Source organism: Cornus florida, unplaced genomic scaffold, assembly GCF_030987335.1.
Source record: "Cornus florida cultivar Cherokee Brave unplaced genomic scaffold, ASM3098733v1 CherokeeBrave_3.0.0_Hap2_Chr08, whole genome shotgun sequence".
NCBI lineage: Eukaryota > Viridiplantae > Streptophyta > Magnoliopsida > Cornales > Cornaceae > Cornus > Cornus florida.
Window position 1 is genome coordinate 15,295,845 of NW_026775578.1, and position 18,687 is coordinate 15,314,531.

The 18,687-nt window shown below is 38.7% G+C and overlaps 3 protein-coding genes and 1 pseudogene across 3 annotated transcripts; 1 reads left to right on the forward strand and 3 right to left on the reverse strand.

Moving 5' to 3' along the window:
- The first annotated feature begins 1,380 nt into the window (after positions 1-1,380).
- Positions 1,381-1,952, forward strand: LOC132269770 (protein NRT1/ PTR FAMILY 8.1-like). Its single transcript, XM_059771017.1, has 3 exons — positions 1,381-1,509; positions 1,619-1,825; positions 1,923-1,952. The coding sequence occupies exons 1-3, from the start codon at positions 1,381-1,383 to the stop codon at positions 1,950-1,952; spliced, it is 366 nt and encodes a 121-aa protein (XP_059627000.1).
- A 427-nt stretch (positions 1,953-2,379) lies between these two features.
- On the reverse strand, positions 2,380-7,482 carry LOC132269771 (auxin response factor 22-like; annotated as a pseudogene).
- Positions 7,483-14,228: 6,746 nt separating this feature from the next.
- On the reverse strand, positions 14,229-15,686 carry LOC132269772 (uncharacterized). Its single transcript, XM_059771019.1, has 2 exons — positions 15,342-15,686; positions 14,229-14,375 (listed from the first exon to the last, which is right to left on the reverse strand). The coding sequence occupies exons 1-2, from the start codon at positions 15,684-15,686 to the stop codon at positions 14,229-14,231; spliced, it is 492 nt and encodes a 163-aa protein (XP_059627002.1).
- Positions 15,687-16,124: 438 nt separating this feature from the next.
- On the reverse strand, positions 16,125-16,751 carry LOC132269773 (uncharacterized). The gene has a single exon (XM_059771020.1). The coding sequence runs from the start codon at positions 16,749-16,751 to the stop codon at positions 16,125-16,127; it is 627 nt and encodes a 208-aa protein (XP_059627003.1).
- Between the last annotated feature and the right edge of the window lie 1,936 nt (positions 16,752-18,687).

The following is an 18,687-nucleotide window of genomic DNA, read 5'->3' on the forward strand; positions in this document are numbered from 1 at the left end:
GTAAAGTTTTTTTTTTCCTAGTTGTGTAAAGTTTTATTTTTTTATGTTTAAATTCATTCATTTTGTTAAGATGTAATGTTGTGGCCCGAATTTGTTGCCGGGTCGTGTTGCGATGGGAAATTTTTTGACCCGTTTTGCTTGTGGGTTGTGGAGCTTAATTAGTACTATTGTAGTCCGATATATAAGGGTGTTTAGGGTTTGAAGTGTATTATCCAGAGACACTGAAAATTATATAGAAAAGAGAGTGAGGGCTGAAACTTGTAATCTCTCATTTTACATATAGTGAAGACTTTCGTCTGGTTTCCACGTAAAACTCTTTGCATGGTGTGTTTATTTTTATGTCGTGTTTTGTGATTGTTGCTTGGATTCGCTGCATCTGTCGTAACAAAATTCCATTCATTCATTCAAAGTTAGCTTCCCATATATATATTGGGGTGGGGTGGTTTTGATTTCTGAGCCTCTGAGATGATGGCTAGACCTCTGAATTATCTGTAAATGGGTATTTATAGTCTATATTGTTTGTACGTTTACCTTCAATTTGTGTTTCAGTAATCTTAGGATTGAACCTAATGGTTGCTAAAAGTGAGAAGAAAATAAAACTGAGAATAAAAAATTCCTAATCTGCCAAAATTCTCTTTTCTTTTCTTCTCTCCTCTTAGCAATCATATAGCAGTAGGACTGCAACTTGGGCAGGTTAACCCAGCCCAACCCAGAAAATTTGAAATTGGGACTTATATTTACAAATCGGGTTCATGTTCGGGTTGGGTTTTATCAAAACCCAGACATATTCGGGTTGGGCTCGAGCTCAACCCGAACCCAACCCAAAACCCAATTTTTTTTTTTTTTTTTTTCTCCTTCTCTCTTCTTTCTCTCTGTCTCTGCCGCCGTCCATGGACGAAACCTGAGAGTTGAGAGGGGGGCAAGCTTGAGAGTTGAGAGAGCAGAGAACGAGGAGAGATTGAGGCGATTGGGAAGGCAGAAATGATTGCCCTAAAAAAATATATATTTTTTATAATAATATAATCAAATATATATATATATATATATAATATAATATATATAAATTCAAAAAAAAAATTATATCTATATATAATTAAATTTAAAAAAAAAAATATATATTTGGTCCGGGTTATGATTTCAACCCATGTTAAGTACAATTCGGGTTAGCCCAACCCAACCCGATTCGGGTTGAGGTTGGGTTGGGTTGGGGCTGGGCTGGGTTGGGCCAGTCCAACTTGCAGCCCTATATAGGAGAGGAATCATAATTCTACCAATTTTTTCATGTTGTCTCCTCCATGAAATGAATTTGTTTGTCTGTGCCCAATGTCCAGCTAAACAAATAGAATGCTAAATCAAGCATAGAACACTTTTTAGACTTCCATGGCAGAAGATGATATCTATAGTAAAGATGGGAAGGTAAGCCTGGCAGAAGATGATATGTATATGAAAGATGGGACGGTGGATTACAAAAATAATCCTGTCAATAAGAAGAAAACAGGAACATGGAAGGCATGTCCCTTTATCCTACGTATGTATGCATCTTATTAATCAGTTACTCAAGTTTAAAGAATCTGAAATTTGTGTCAAAATTTTTATAGGTTTTTATGGTGATTGGCAGGAAATGAATGCTGTGAAAGGTTGCCGTAACATCAATCTGGTACTTTATTTCAAGCATCGTCTGCACCAGCACAGTGCTACCACTTCTAAGAATGATTTGAATTGGTCTAGAACCTACTACATCACACCACTAATAGGAGCATTTCTCGCTGACGCATATCTAGGAAGATACTGGACAATTGCTTGCTTCTCAATCATCTATGTCATTGTAAGTTATGTTTGTGAAACCGGAGCAGTCCACACTAAAAAGGTCATAACTCTCTCTACGGTTTGAATTTTTGAGTGAAATTGATTTCATTGGAAAGGTGACTGAAAATACTGGAAATTTGAATTAAGAATGAACCCATTTGGATTTGAAACGAGAAAGTTATAGCCATCCAAAGTTTGAATTAAAAAAAAGAGACAAGCAGCAAGGGAGCCGGCTCCCATTTTGGATGGAGCCGGCTCCCATTTTGGATGGAACCGCCTCCTTTCTGCAGAAGGATTCGGCTCCACTCCAAAGTAGCATGCTCCATTCCAAAGGAGCAGGCTCCATTCCAAAAGAGCAGGCTCCATGCTATGATTTTGATGAAATTTGGCTACTGGACTAAAAAGAGTAGACTCCCAAAGAGGAAGAGCCGGCTCCTAACTTGGGACGTCTGAAATTTTGCTACCCCAATGCATTTCTAAGCTGTACATTCAACTCTGTCAGTCCCAACATATATGAATGGTAAAATAAACAATTTAGCAAGCTAATTCAATGAATTCTACAACATGGCGACGTAAGGAAAACTTTGATTTCATCATACATTCATCATACATGTCCGATTACAATGTTCATAAACAAAATGACTTTAATTTACATCGTTGAAAAGCTATAAACCTAAAAGAAGATAAAAATCCTAATGAGACCCCAAAAGATAGTGCTGAGGTCTCAAAACCATTTCTACCCGTTGAATAGATACACGATGCCACCTAATACAATTTACAACAAAGGGGTAATATACACATCAAACACAAAAGAAGTCCAAATCTCTTTCAACCCGACTAGGCTTGTGGTGGATTTTCATCTGTTACTTCTTTTCTCGAACCTGAAAAATGTTAAGATAATGGGGTGAGTATAAGCTCAGTAGGAGGAGCCTAAGACACACCTTTTGTGACCCCGTGAATCAATACAATGAATAGAAAGTAAAGAAAATGGGATCATGCCTTACCGGGGAAGCACTCAACATCAAAATCAACAACAACTACCAAGTCATAAACAAGCCGTGCCATGTCATGGAATGCTATGTCATGCAATGCCATTTCCCATTTTCGAAGCAATACCGTTTCATCTTCCAAACCGTTAGTGCAATCCGACCCAAGGCGACACGAAAGGATGATTGGCTAACCATCCAAGACCATAAGGAAACTCTAAGGCGTCGTATCTAGCCTAGTTAGCTCAACCACGCTAGGGTCTCTCCCTAGTCCCCTGTAGACCACATTAACGCCACGGACCACTAGGCAACTCCTAGGTGTTCGGTTTTCGCAAACACTTTTAGAAAACATTTTTCCCAAAACAATTTCATTTGTCTTAAAATACTTTTATCTTTTCATTTCCCAATGGATGCATAAATGTTTCATACTTCTAATCACCAATTCAACCAAAGAATTTCACACATACTTGTCAAAATAAATTTCATAACTCGTGCTTTCATTTAATATTGATCTAACATAATAGGCATATAAAACATGAATTCTATTTCAAAGAAGTATGCTTTTTCACAACATATCAACTAACACATAGTCACACATTCCATATACAACATTTAAGTAATTTTGCAAGAATTTACACAAGTTAAGCATGCTAGATAACAATTTAAGAAAGAATAACCCACAAAAGCAGAAGAAATTGTGTATTAAAGATCTCTACCTCAAAAGATAAGAAAAGCCCTAAAATCAAGCCCTAAATTCAAAAATCCAATGGTTGGCTAAATGGTGCTCGACTCCAATCAAATGAGGCCATGCAATGGCAATTGGCCATAAAGAGGAAAGGGACATTGGTGGGTCCCACCACTAACACAAAAATCCCACCTTTAATTTCCCACCACAAAATATATGTATATGCTCAAATTACATAACCACCCAATTTAACTTACAACATAAAATTATGCACAAAATAATTATGCATGAAATGCCATGGACCCGTAACGCAATTCCCATATACAACAATTCCGGTAGCGGGTCCCACCCGGGACTTTCCGGTTTGAAAAACGAAAAAATACCAAAATGACAACCGGTGCATTTCCAAGAGTCCTGAACCCAAGGAAATGTCTCACGCAACTCTCAAAAACATCCGGCACACCCCACAGTGTCCGGCACGCAAAACAAGAAAAGACGAAAGGGCTCTCGTAAAAACAAAAATTCCTAAAAAATAAAAAATGGCGAAAAACAGGAGCACTACAATCTCCCCAACTTAAAAGGATTTCGTTCCTGAAATCAAACCATACTTGGTGAAGAGAACAATGCGGGATACCCGGAGCGAACCTCCTGCTCGAGCTCCCAAGTAACCTCCTCAACTTCGTGATCTTGCCGGTGAATTGCAGATCTTTCTTCCTTTTCTGGAATCCTTTCTACTGAATGTTTCCGAGTCGGAACTTGTGAAACTGAATCACTGGAACAGCTATGGGATATCTGCTGCTCGGTCAGTATTGGTTGACCAAATAGTATGAAGGGTGTCTTTACATTATCAGTTTTCTCTGAGTTATGAACAGAGTTTCCCATGGTTAGCAAGTAAGATATATTCTCATTGCTATTTGTGTTGCCTGGGATGATGCCATCAGTGATTTTAGCACGTAAATCAAGCCGCTGGAAACTAGATGAGAATTGGCCCAGCTGCAATTTGTTGCTAGGGTGGATATCTGGTAAGGGTATTCCAAAATGAGCATGCCTGGCTCCCTGTATGCCTGCAGCAATGTTGTCAGAGAGACAACACAAGGGACTGCTGGGACCGAGGGGGTTGCCTGAAAATGACGGCATTGGAAATTGGCCGTCAAAGGAAAAGTCTGGGTGTTGCGGGAACCGCAACTTCTTTCTTGGCGGTGAGAAGGGTGAGAGATGAATGACTGGCATGTTTGAAACCAATTCAACCAGCCATGGGCTGACACACTTTACATTTTGCAGCAAATCCGGCTCATCCCATGTCACCTGCAATTGGTTCCAAATATGTAAGAACAAGAGGCCAACAAGAGCAAGATCCCAAGAGCATAGACATGATTATCCAAATCTTTCTTAAACAGTTTGGTATCAACTTCACTATGAAAATAAGCACATGCAGACTTCTAAACTGAGTGACAAAAGATGCAAAAATCATCTAACAACAACAGATCTTGGACTACATAAAGACGAAGATGGGGCTCATTAAATGGCATATCATAACCACCGCGAACGAAATAAGGAAACAAAAGTTAGAACAAAAAGTTTCTTCACATCATTGTTTAAAGAACAGAAAAGGCCAAAATAAGTAGTTAGCAAAATCAAGAATTACGTAAAGGAATCAAACATATTAACAATAGTAAGAATTAGAGAGACCAGTTAGAAGAACATTGAAGAGTAATTTAGCTTCATAATTGTGCATAAACACCTACACTAAGCATTTTACCCATGCAGTTCACAGGAATCCTACAAGTACTCAAGCGATAAGGGCATCTTTATTTTGTAACATCTCAAGCATCTTGATGTGTCAGAACTAGAAGATAAGAAATCCATGTAAATAGATGTACTTTTCAGCTAGTATTCCTATTCTAACCATATCAACAGATTACTTCACATGAAGAGTAAGCCTATAGTGCAAAATTGTCAAACTGCAGAGAAAGTCAGTTTTTTAATAAAACTTGCAGATGGAATATTAAGGAAAATGCAGCATGTGGTTTCTGTCAGTCACCGCGGGAAGGAGGAAATAAAACTTCTAAATTTGAGTAGCTGATGGACTAGATGTCGTGTAGTTTAGTTAAAATGTTTGGAATATTTGTATTATAATAGAAGTACACTATCATTGATCCAAGAATATATGCCGGTATAATACTACATGCTTATTCTAACAGCTATGAGTGAGTTGGCATTCAATTACAAATACAACCATATGGCATAAGCTGCTAGGAAGTGAGGTGGAAATATGAATTCAGCAGGCTAAATTAAACTCATCAAAAGCAAATTAGGAAACCTATAAGATATTAATGAAAGATAACTCACAGATCAAGAGATTTCAAAGTAATGAGTTTTTATGCACTGATACAGCATTTATGAAGGTTAAAACTTCCATTACCGAACATCTGAGTTATTTTTACATGCAGTTCAACAATATCAACAAAGAAGATCGAAAGCTAAATGTGCAAAGTAACATGATTAACAAAATGACATTGCTAAAACAAATATAAATACATCAATAGAAGTTAATCCAAAATTCAGAATAAAAAATTTGAGAAAATAGAGCTCTATCTTTATACAAAGATACCTGGAGAATCCGCCATGGGAATTACGCCAGTGGCTGGGGTCAGCAATCTGAACAGAAGCTATAGTTCCCATAAACCAGCTGATCCGGGAAGAATCCTCGGTTTCAAATGCCATTTTGAATGTCGTCTCATAGCACCACTGAATCCTCATTGCAGTCCTAACAGACGAAGCCTTGATGCAAAACTCCGGAGTACTTTCACGAGGGTAATGCACAACCTCAAAGGGCTGCCCTTCAGCAGCAAGGGACACGGCTTGGATAACTGATTCTGGTCTCACTCTTCCCCTTCCTTTCGAACCACTGGAGTTCAAATTCCCACTACTACCATTTCTCATTAGTTTATTCTCATCTCCCCTTAAGAAGACTGAAAATCCCCCATAAGGCATAACACAATTTCCGGCAGAAGAGTTCCATCCAGATGGGGATTCAGAGCCGCCAACAATTCCTCTCTTGGCCCGCTGTATTCCAATACATAGATCCCCATTCTCTGCCCTGAAGAACACAATTGAATCCCCAGCAACAAGCTTTTTCTGGTTCACAATATTACTCCAGCCTGTGGTCAACAAATGCCTCCTAGTTGTCCCTCTGTAGATATGCCTTAACTTCCAAATCTCACCATGAACGTCCTTCGTGATTAAGGTTTGAACTGGGGGATCAGCTGAGTAATCCAAGGGGGCAAATATAGTCTCTGCACAGTATCGGAGGAACGGAGAAACCCCCACCGTTGTTCGCATCCGATTGAGTCAAAGTTTTCGCGAAAGAGGCAGGTTTTTCAGGGGCTTCAGACCCATTACTCCCCAAAACACCATCTTCACCATAATCAAGCTCTTTGTTTCCAATCGGAACCAACCTAATCTTGGCATAAACTCCATCAGTTTCAGGGTCTGCCATGAACTTCACAGCAGCAACCCTGCAAAGGATTAGCGACGGAACCCTCCGTGAGGCCCCAAAATCAACACTAGCAAGGGCGTGCTCGGCGTTCCTCCTTAAACCAAAGGCCAGAATTTGAGAATGTGCCAAACAAACACAAATCTTCAATAGCTTCCTCGATTCTCACTTCAACAAAACTACACGTCTCCCTCTAGTCTTCATCCACACACACTCACACACACACATGTCCAACGCTTTTTTGCTATCAATCAAAGGTCGAATCTAAGCCAGCATAAGACACTTCGGTTTATTCAGATTCCAGTTTAAATCTCTCTCTCCCTCTCTCTCTCTCTCTTTCTCTCTCTCTATATATATATATATAACAAATTTTCTTCCTCACAGAGTACCTAAGAAATGCAATATCTGAAACAATAGTAATATGAGATTCTGACAATTAAAGCTCACAAATAAACCTAAAAACCTTCAGAAAACACTTGAAGGTCGATGATGACGCTGATTATAGTCATATACAACTCCACAGTCACCGCCTTTCTATTTAGTTTCAGAGTAGAGAGAGAAAATCATGGTGGATCAGATTCAATATGCCGGGAGAGGGAGAGGGAGGGAAGTACAGAGACTCAAAAACTCAGAACGACGCCGTCTTCCTTTCAAAAGAAAAGAGACCTCAAAATCTTTCTTGCCATTGGAACAATCCAAAAGCAAGAGTTGAAGATCAGGTCTTTTGTTCTTATCTATCTCTTCTCTCTCTAAAACCTAAAATTTAGAAAATTATTTACTCAGTATTTAATTCTGGATAAAATTCATAATATGTTGATCTCGTGTCGTTGTATGGCACATGAAAATATCGCGAGTTTTTTGGACAGTCTGTTTGTACTGCTCTGAAACCATAGCAGAACGGTCATAACTACACAGTTAACTGTAGTTAATCATTTTAACCATGGTTAACTAGATTCTTGAGTAGGTTAAATTAGGATCCGGATTCACTTCCGTTAGAAAAATTATTTTGAGGGGTTCAGGTTTATTAGAGAAACCTTTTTATAAATCCACAACATAATAACGATGCAAATGTGTTGAATTATTTATTTAATATTGTAATCTATACTGTTGTTGCTTGAGTATTCTACATGTGATATTGTGATGTAATCTGTTAGATGATTAATTTAATGATGCCATAACAGGCATGCAATATGTGACAATTGGTAGTGTATGTTGTTTAACCTACTTAAATTCATTTTAAATGCATATAAAAGAAAAAAACAAAAAAACAAAAACAAAAAAACCAAAACAAAATAAAAACAGAAGTGTTAAAAACGAGAAATGCATTGTTGAAAACCAAAATATGAAGCAATTATTTCGTCTTTCAATACATTATACGTGATAACAAAGTCATGATATTTATTAAATATTTTTATAAGGCACATCTTGAATTAAACAAAATAGAAAAAAACCAAAACAAAATAAAAACAAAAGTGTTAAAAACGAGAAATGCATTGTTGAAAACCAAAATATGAAGCAATTATTCCGTCTTTCAATACATTATACGTGATAACAAAGTTATGATATTTATTAAATATTTTTATAAGGTACATCCTGAATTAAACGAAATAGACAGTATAATTTGGTGTAACAAGAATCATTTATTTCACATCGAATTTGGATGGAAAAGTAATTAGGTATAAATGGATGAGTATGCAATACAATCCAATAACTTAAACTTTAGAGTAATGGATAAGTGCCTACTCGTTTGCGATCTTTTGGTTGAGCGAAGAGAGAGAAGTGTACACAATGCTGACATTATTTGGTTGTTTTTTTGGGATAGGTCCATACTGACTTTACAAGTCTACTTTCAATTCTTTGTTTTATTTCAATTCCATTTATTAAAACACAAAATTATCAACCTCTTATAGGTGTTGGTTGACCAAAGTGAAAATAAGTATGAAAATTTTTAAGCAATATTTGTAAATTTAATTTAATTAATTAATTTATTTTAATTTTAAGTGTTTAGAATTGAATAACAAGTGAATATAGTTTATTCTTATTTGTAAGGACGAATCAGTTAAAGTTTTGATAAAACCATTAAGTTATAATATTTTTTGAAATATTTTTTCATGTAAATTTTGAAAGTGTCAATCTTCTAATGATACCCTTCTCAAGTTTTTGCACCGTCCAAATGTAAGACTCATTGTCTTAAAAAAAATAAAAATAAAAGGACATTGTTGTCATTACAATAAAAAAGTATAACTTAATGGTATTCTTTTTTATATTTAACCTTTGGTAATTCAATAATTTTTATATTAACTAGAGTATCTAATGTTTTGGTTAGTCATTTCATCCAAAGAAAATGACACTCTTTTTCAATATATTGGACCGTCCGAGACACCGAAAATGATGAATGTCACAATTGCTATGGAGTAACCTTTAGTGTCTCTACATTATATTTCGACATTATAATGGGAAAAAAAAAAAAAAAATTCCAACAATGTTGGCACAAGATTAACAGCACTTTGCCAATAGCATTTTCTTATTATACATATGTGGGTGTATGTCATGGTTTTTCGTATAGATCGGTTTATAATTTTTTTTTTTTAAGGGTTCGATATTATTACACATTTTCATAAATTGATCGATTCGATCCGTTTACATCAATATTTATTTGAATCCGTTACATCACTATCACAACCGTAAACCATGATGTATGTGTATGTTAGGAAGGAAATGCGTTGTAAAAGTAAATAAAAAATAAAAATAATTATTTAAAGTAGTTTTGTACACTCATATAGTCGAAAAGTAAAAGAGCAGTTTGAATGAAGCTTCAGAAATCAAAACAGCTAGCTACGAGGACCACACAAGTGTATAGTGGCTTTAAAGACTTTCAACATGGTGGTCTTTTTTTTTTTTTTTTTTTTGAGTTTTGCTTGAGTATTTTAATTTGAATTGGTAAAAAAAAAAAAAAAAATTGAAAATTCGACTTGGAGGCCTCCTTTGTTTCGATGTCTTCTTAGATAAAATATATATATTTTTTATTTTTACATTTTTGATGTTTGGTAAAAGTTCAGGTCGAGATTAAGGACAAATTCATTGAGTGGGACATATAAAATAATTTATCGAAAATTAATAAGTAAAGTATTTTTGTTAAATTTTAATATTTTTTCTTCGTAAATATTTTACTATAATCAAACACCAGAAAATAAAAAAAATAAATTAAATTATTTTTGAAAAACCCTTAAATAACATTTTTAAATTAACCATTATATTTTTCAAACTTACAACACTTTTTAATCAAACATATTTTCATATTTTTATTTCAAAAAATCTTGCAACAAATGAACATTATCAAATATGATTATGATTATTATTCAAATTACTCTATATCAAAACACTTATTTTGTTTCAGATTAAAACAAAACGCAAAATACAAAACTAGAACCAAACAGGGAAAGGCTCAGTCGTTCATCCGTGTCAAATGTGATTATGATTATTATTCAAATTACTCTATATCAAAATACTTATTTTGTTTCAGATTAAAACAAAACGCAAAATACAAAACTAGAACCAAACAGGGAAAGGCTCAGTCGTTCATCCGTGTATACCATTACCATCTAATAACTTGATGATACAATGGAAAGGCTCAAGGCTGGATTGGTTGCTAAAGATTATAAATAGATATTCAAGGCAGACTATTTCGAAATCTTTTTATCTATTTAATTCTATTTGCCTTATTTGCAGGGAGATTATGCCACATAGTCTATATATGATTGCTCAAAGTGCATGTATGGAGGTAAAGTTATATTAGTGTTAGCATGATAATTCAAAACAACCCAATAGTGCACAACAAATCGAAAAATATTAGTGTTGTAATAGTACATTAATTTTTACAAAAACACAGCCATTGCCAAATATGCCCTAAGTGTATAAATTTTAGTAATAAGTTTAAAGAATAAGTAGATAAAAAATAAATAAGAAAAGATAGAATAAGGTTATCGAATATAAATTGCACGAAAGTTTTAAAAAAAAAAAAAAAAAAAAAAGAAGAAAAATATATGAGAGAAGTTTGAAGGGAAGAAATTAGGTTTTGATTGAAGAAAGGAAATGTAAGATTTTTTTTTTTTGAAAAAGAATAAGGGTAGGAAGGAAGAAAAATTAAAGAGATTTTTAGGGAAAAATAACAATTTGAGGGGGCATTTTATAATTTTTTACAAATTAAATGTCTAATATAAAATAAAAATTAATAGGCCAGCATGGGTGCAACTGCCCTTAGGCCCATGCTGGCCATGCCATGTCTAGAACATTAAAGAGCTTGTGTAAATTTCTTGATTAGAGAAACTTCTATAAGTTTGAGAGTTTTGTAAATATATATATGAAGATGTAAGAAATTTTCTCTCTCTAAATTGACAGAGTTTCATTACACTTCAAATATTTCGATCCCCTTTTTTCTTCATTTTTCACTTATTTATAGATTGTTTACAATGTTCTAGAAGATCCCTAACTAACTTCCTCTATTGGGCTCATCATTGAGGCTTTTGTATCCATTGATCTATTTATCTTTCAGGCCTTCAGCTTCACTCTTCGGCATTGGGCTTGCCTCACGATAGCTTGATTTGGGCCCAAGCCATTTGCCTGGCCCATTCTTCATCATATGGGTTAGATCCGTCCCATGCCGCCTTTGGTATCCTCATCTGCCCCCATAATCACTCCCTTATTAATTAGGGTGTGATTATCAATAGACCTAATGATGACTTGATGGCTAATGATGATTCGACGGGTCGAGATGATCACGTGTGGCATCAAGCAGTTGGCCTCGGAATTATTGTCTTTGAAATTTGAATCTTCTTAACTCCCTGACGCCTTGGTTAGCGGGACCACTTCCCCTTTATAAACCACTCATTCATATCCACATCTTCCCTTGTCGTACCCCCCACAAATCACTGTCAATCGATTTCAGTTTGTTCTCTCAAGGCAACTTAGATTTTTCTAGTCAATCCAGATACTCTCCGACGAATCCAATGAAAGGTTCTTCACTCTCAATTCTTTTGCAACATCCCTCGCTGATCTTCATCTTTTCAAGGTTAGTTCTGTTTCTTTTTCTTAAAGTATTTGCACATTTTCCCAAAGATCATAATCATCAGCATCATGCCTATAGATTTGGATATTCTACGTATGAAGCTCTATCTTCCTTCCAATATTCACCTTAGAGAATGTCCCAAAGACGTTAATGTCAGAACTATTGCCGGTCTTCTTCTCGGCGAAGTCTTGTTTTCCCTTCATCACCTCAACATTATTAGATTCCCTCTTCACCCTTTCTTCTGCTACGTGTTCAATAGGTTGAAACTTTCTCCTCTTCAAGTTAACCCCAATTTTGTTAGGGTTCTGTCCATTCTGTTACTTCTGAATCGTGACAGAGGCCTAGATCTTGACTTGGTTGATCTTTTCCTCTGTTACAAGGTCAGCAAAATTAGGCTGGAGGATGCATATTACCATCTTTACCCTCTGGAAAAGAAATCCATCTGTACAGACAAGCTTAATTCTGAAAAGGGGTGGAAAAAAGGGTATTGTTGGCGTTCGGGGTGCTTGGTTTACTCCGGCTGCCAAGGACTATCCTATCCCTACCGCATTCGGCGAATGCTCCGTGTCTTCGTATAAGAAATTCAAAACCCATAAGATAGATTGCCCTTGTGAAATTTGCATTCCTCGATTCTGTTCGTTTCTTTGCAATTCTTTGGGTATCCCGCAGGATAACGAACTTAGTTATAACATTTGCAGGGATAGGACCAACTACCTGAAGGACTACGTTCTGAACGACATCCCTTCCTATTCAGAACTCCTCACATTCGAGAATTTAAGTGATATATCTCTCCTCGGTACCACAATGAGCCAGCTTCGGATTCCATCCTTCAGTAGGAGGAAGGATCCTCCCAGGGTCAATACTGCTCCCGCAGCTTCTTCTTCTCCAGCTTCAGCATCTTCATCTGCCACCACATCCAGCATTACCCCGAACGTGGTGACTGTTTGCCCGATCGTCACCACTCTACCTATTAACCAGAACTCCGTCCCTCAAACTCGGAGTACCACTGTCCTCATTGCATCCGTTCAGGATAAAGAATGGGGAAAAAGGCCTCAGCCTGAAAGCGAAGGTAACCCTGATGACGCTCATCTGACAAGGAGGATTCTTACCTCCGGGCCTGGTTTGCTTATCCCTCCTCAGGTTAGGCCAACTGCTCCTTTCGGGTCCAGCAATGCCACTAGTTCCTCTTTTGGAGAGGCTCTGTGGACCCCCAAACTAGTCCGAGCTGACGGATCCCAAAGACATTGAGGTTGCCAAATCTCTATCTCAGAAGGAGGTCTTCAGCCGTTTTCCCCTTGCGGCTATGGAGGTAATTCCCTACCCTTCTCTTTGTTGCATTTGAAATGTCTTTACATTACAATTCCTACAGACATGCATTCGGTTTAATTAGTACTCATGCATTGTTTTACAGACTCTCTTTGGCATGATGGCCATGCAAAAACATGTTGAGGCTGCCAATGCTAAGGTACGAAAGTTTGCCAAAGACGTTGAAGTGGGTCACAAAGAGAACAAGATCATCAGCACCAAAAATGCTAAACTCATGGTGCAGTTGGATAAGGTTGAGAAGGAAAATGGATAGTTTGAAGAAGGAAATAAACTCCCTTTAAGACGAAAAAGACGCCCTTCAGATCGAAAAGAGTGTCTGGCAGACCGAGCGCGAAGCGCTCAAGGCTGAAAGAGACAATCTTCAGCGCCTGCTTCATGATGAACAAGCAGAGTGTATGGCCTTTGAAAAGAGGGCTCTGGATGAGCGTAATGCCCTGCTTGGTGTCATCGGCAGGGTCAATGGAGGGATGATGGCTCTGCACAGTCATTTTTCTCGCACTGGGGCCCTCAGGTATGCCGAAGGATATCGAGAAGGTTTCAACGATTGCCTTCTAGCTAAGGGTCAGACAATCTCAGGCACAGGCCTGGATGATGTTGACAAGGAGCTGGGAATTGATCCTCTAGGAGTCTATGCTGATCCAGACCCCACTCCTGCCGAACACATTTTTGAAGAATGTGATGGGATTGCCTCATCTGGAGTTATCCCTGTTTCTCCTCCCACTCAGCCTTTAGACATATCTCCTCTCTTTACTGTAATTCCCCTTGTGACTTCCACTGAAGGTGGAACTCAGTAGAATGAAGTGGTGATTCAACTTGACTCCCCCCCTCACAGGAATGTCGTTACCAATGATGGGGAGGGGAATGCTAACCATCCTGGGGAGGCTGCTGAGGGTGAACAAGTGAACAAGGAGACAGATAGAACTTGATTGTACTCATCTTATGTATCTCTTTGTAATCTTTCAGCTTAATATGAATGAAAGGATACTTTTTGACTACATCTGATCTGAATCTCTGCATCACTTGGTAGTACTTAATAATAATTTTTGTTTAACACAAGTGTGTGGCCTTCGGCTCATAACACCAACCACTTGTCTTTTTCATTACTTTTAGTAAGTGCTTGGCGCTCGGCTAGAATGCCACTTGCCACTTGGTTTTTTCATTATTTTTTAGCAAGTATTTGGCGTTCGGCTCGTGGTGCCAGTTGCCACTTACTTTGTTTAAGTGTCTGGCGCTCGGCTAGAATGCCACTTGCCACTTGGCTTTTTCCTTATTTTTTTTTTTAGCAAGTGTTTGGCGTTCGGCTTGTGGTGCCAGCTGCCACTTACTTTGCTTAAGTGTCTGGCGCTAGGCTAGAATGCCACTTGCCACTTGGTTTTTCATTATTTTTTAGCAAGTATTTGGCGTTCGGCTCGTGGTGCCAGTTGCCACTTACTTTGCTTAAGTGTCTGGCGCTCAGTTAGAATGCCACTTGCCACTTGGCTTTTTTCATTATTTTTTTTAGCAAGTGTTTGGCGTTCGACTCGTGGTGCCAGCTGCCACTTACTTTATTTAAATGTCTGGTGCTCGGCTAGAATGCCACTTGTCACTTGGCTTTTTCATTATTTTTTAGCAAGTGTTTGGCGTTCGGCTCATGGTGCCAGTTGCCACTTACTTTGCTTAAGTGCCTGACGCTCAGCTAGAATGCCACTTTCCACTTGGCTTTTTCATTATTTTTTAGCAAGTGTTTGGCGTTCGGCTCGTGGTGCCAGTTGCCACTTACTTTGCTTAAGTGCCTGGCGTTCGGCTAGAATGTCACTTACCACTTGACTTTGCTCATACTCAGTCACCTTGTTTAGAAGAAGACGGTACTTTTTTATAAATCTTTCAAAGTTTTGCTCTCTTGCAAGTATACAATTGAAGGTAGACATTGGTTAAACTGAAACTCAATTTTTATTGATAATACCTTTTTAAAGAAGTGGCATTCCAAGGCTTGTTTACCAGCCTTCCAGCCATGGTCTCTAAGACATATGCCCCCTTTCCGATAACCTCTGCAACTCTATACGGACCTTTCCATGGTGACACAATTTTCTTAATAATACCAATTTTTCTTTTCAGAACCAAATCACCAGGTGCAAAACCCTTATGCCTCACCTTTCTGTTGTGACTGTTCATGAGCGTTTGTTGATATGATGTGAGCCTTACTGCTGCACCATTCCTCTTTTCTTCAAGCAGGTTGAGGTTGAATTTCAGCATATGATCATTCTGCTCCTGATTCCACGCTAAACTCTGAATGGTAGGAACTTGGTGTTCTATCGGTATTATTGCCTCAGTACCATATGCCATGGCGAATGGGCTTTCTCGAGTCGGTCGTCTTGGAGTTGTTCTATACGCCCACAGGACGTTCGGGAGTTCATCCAACCACTTCCCTTTCTCTTCTTCAAGCTTCTTCTTTATATAAACAAAGATCGTTCTGTTTGTGATTTCAGCCTGACCATTCGCCTGTGGGTGGCTGATCGCCGCTAACTTTTGATTAATTCCATATTCGTCCAGCAACTCCCTCACCTGCTTACAATCAAGGTTAGTTCCATTATCCATGATGATTAACCTCGGCACACCAAATCGATAAATGATATTGTTCCAGATGAAGCGTCTCACATGGGTCTGAGTTACACTGGGATACAGTTCTGCCTCCACTTATTTGGTAAAGTAGTCTGTTGCAAGCAGAACGTACTTATTTTGCGATCTGGCGGTCGGTAACGGGCCAACCACATCTATCCCCCATTACGCGAAAGGCCATGGTTTGGCCATTACGTGCAAATCTTCTGGTGGTTGGTAGATCAGTGGTCCAAACCTTTGACACTTATCGCAACTTTGCGAAAATTCCTCTGCGTCTCGTACCATATTCGGCCAGAAGTAACCCTGTGTCATCGCCTTATGTGTTAGAGACCTTCCCCCTGAATGATTGCCACAAACCCCTTCATCGATAGTCCGCAATATCTGCTGAGCTTCTGCAGGGGTTTCACATTTTAAGTATGGTCCTAAATAAGACCTCCTGTAAAGTTGGTTGTGCATTATGGCATACTTTGCAGCATTCGATCTGATCATTCTTGCTTCATCCCTCTGTTTTGGCAAAATACCATCCTGTATATACGTAATAATTGGATCTATCCAACTCGGTTCACATGGTATAGCATTCACCTGCCATGGGTCCGAACTTGACGGTTCCTCAAGGATAGATAGCTGGCATAGCACCCCGATTGGAATTACCCTTGCCAATGTTTCACCTGAACTTGACGCACTACAGGTTAACCGATCGGCATCTTCATTACGCTCCCTCGGCAATTGAATGAACTTGATCCGATTGAAGCTTCTAGCTTCTTGCATAACAGCGGAGTGGTATGCCTCCATTGTCTCATCCTTTGTTCAATATTCCCCAGTTACTTGTCGAATTATTAACTGCGAATTACTGAAGGCAACTAAACTTTTGACCTTTAGCTCATTGGCCAACCTTAAGCCAGCCAGCAGCGCTTCATACTCTATTTCATTGTTGGTTGCTTTGAACTCAAGCCTAATCGCTTGGCTCAGTGTAGTGCCTTCTAGTGTTTGTAACTCGATTCCGATTCCTGCCCCCATCTGATTTGAGGAGCCATCAACGAAGAGCTTCCATGAAGATTCTTCAAGGCATTCATCTGGCTCATCTACATCACATTCCAGTAAGAAATTAGCCACAGCTTGCCCTTTAATAGCCATTCGGGGTTCATAAGCTATGTCAAAAGAACTAAGCTCTATTGCCTACTTCGTCATTCGTCCGAACAAATCGGGCTTATGCAGGATCACCCTTATAGGAAATGTGGTCAGGACGACTATAGGATGAGACTCAAAGTAATGCCTGAGCTTCCTTTTTTCGTTTACCAAGGATAAGATTACTCGTTCGGCCTTTGAATACCTTTTCTCTGGCTTGGTCAACGTTTTGCTTATATAAAAAACCGGGAATTGCTTACCTCAGCACATCATATCAGCACACCACTGGTTGCAATGTTAGAAACTCTAAGGTACAGGAAAAGCTTTTCGCCTGGCACTGGGGCGTTCAGGACTGGTGGGTTCCGCATATATTCTTTCAGCTTGATCAGCGTTTGTCTTTGCTCATCCCCACAGGACTGTTTTCCATGACCCCTGATTATATCGAAGAATGGTTTGCATCGGTCGGATAACTTAGAAATGAATAGACTCAGTGCTGCTATGCGTTCGGTGAGAGCTTGGACTTCTTTGATAGTACTTGGTTCAACATTTTTTAGCAAAGCTTCCGCTTGGGCTGGACTAACCTCAATTTTTCTGTTGTTGACCACGTGGCCAAGGAATTGCCCGGATCCCACGCCGAACGAGCATTTAGTTGGATTCAGCCTCATTCCATACTTTCTTAGCACGCTGAACACCTCCTGTAAATGTTGTAAGTGATGGTCCTTTTGTCTGCTTTTGACCACCATGTCGTCGATGTAAGCCTCTACTGTCCTACCCATTTGATCCTTAAAAATTTGCTAACCAACCTCTGGTACGTGGCTCCAGCATTCTTCAGTCCGAACGACATAACTTTGTAACAATAGATCCCTCGTTCAGTGACAAAAAAAGTCTTTTCCTTATTGCCTGGGTCTATTGGGATTTGATTGTAGCATGAATATGCATCCAGAAAGGTCAGTCGCTCATACCCGGTTGTTGCATCCACTATTTGATCAATCTTTGGAAGTGGAAAACTATCATTTGGGCAGGCTTTGTTCAGATTAGTGAAATCAATGTAAACTCTCCATTTTCCATTCTTCTTTTGCACTACAACCACATTCGACAACCAGTCCGGGTACTGTACTTCTCTAATGAACCCAGCCTCCAGCAATCGATTAACTTCGTCTGTAATGATCTGGTTGCGCTCCGGGGTAAAACTTCTTTACTTCTGCCTCACTGGCTTGACATTCGGATCTAGATTAAGAGAATGGCAGAAGACTGAGGGGTCGATCCCTGACATGTCGAGAAGGCTCCAAGCGAATACATCGGCATTCTGGGAGAGGAAATCAACCAATCGACATTTTTCTTCCTCGGCAAACCCTGAACCTACCTTTGTGATTCGATCTGGCCTTAAATGATCAATTTAAACTTCAACTAGGGGTTCCTCGGTTTGCACCGGAAGCTCCTCCCCACTCGTGCCGGGGGGAGGTTTCTTTAATTGCTATTGTGGGATAGCTGGGCGAATGGGAGCTTTCCCTTTCCCTGCAGCTTTCAAAGTCACTGAGTAACACTCTTTTGCGGCAACCTGATCTCCATGGATGTCAATCACTTTGTTCCCGTCCGGACCCAA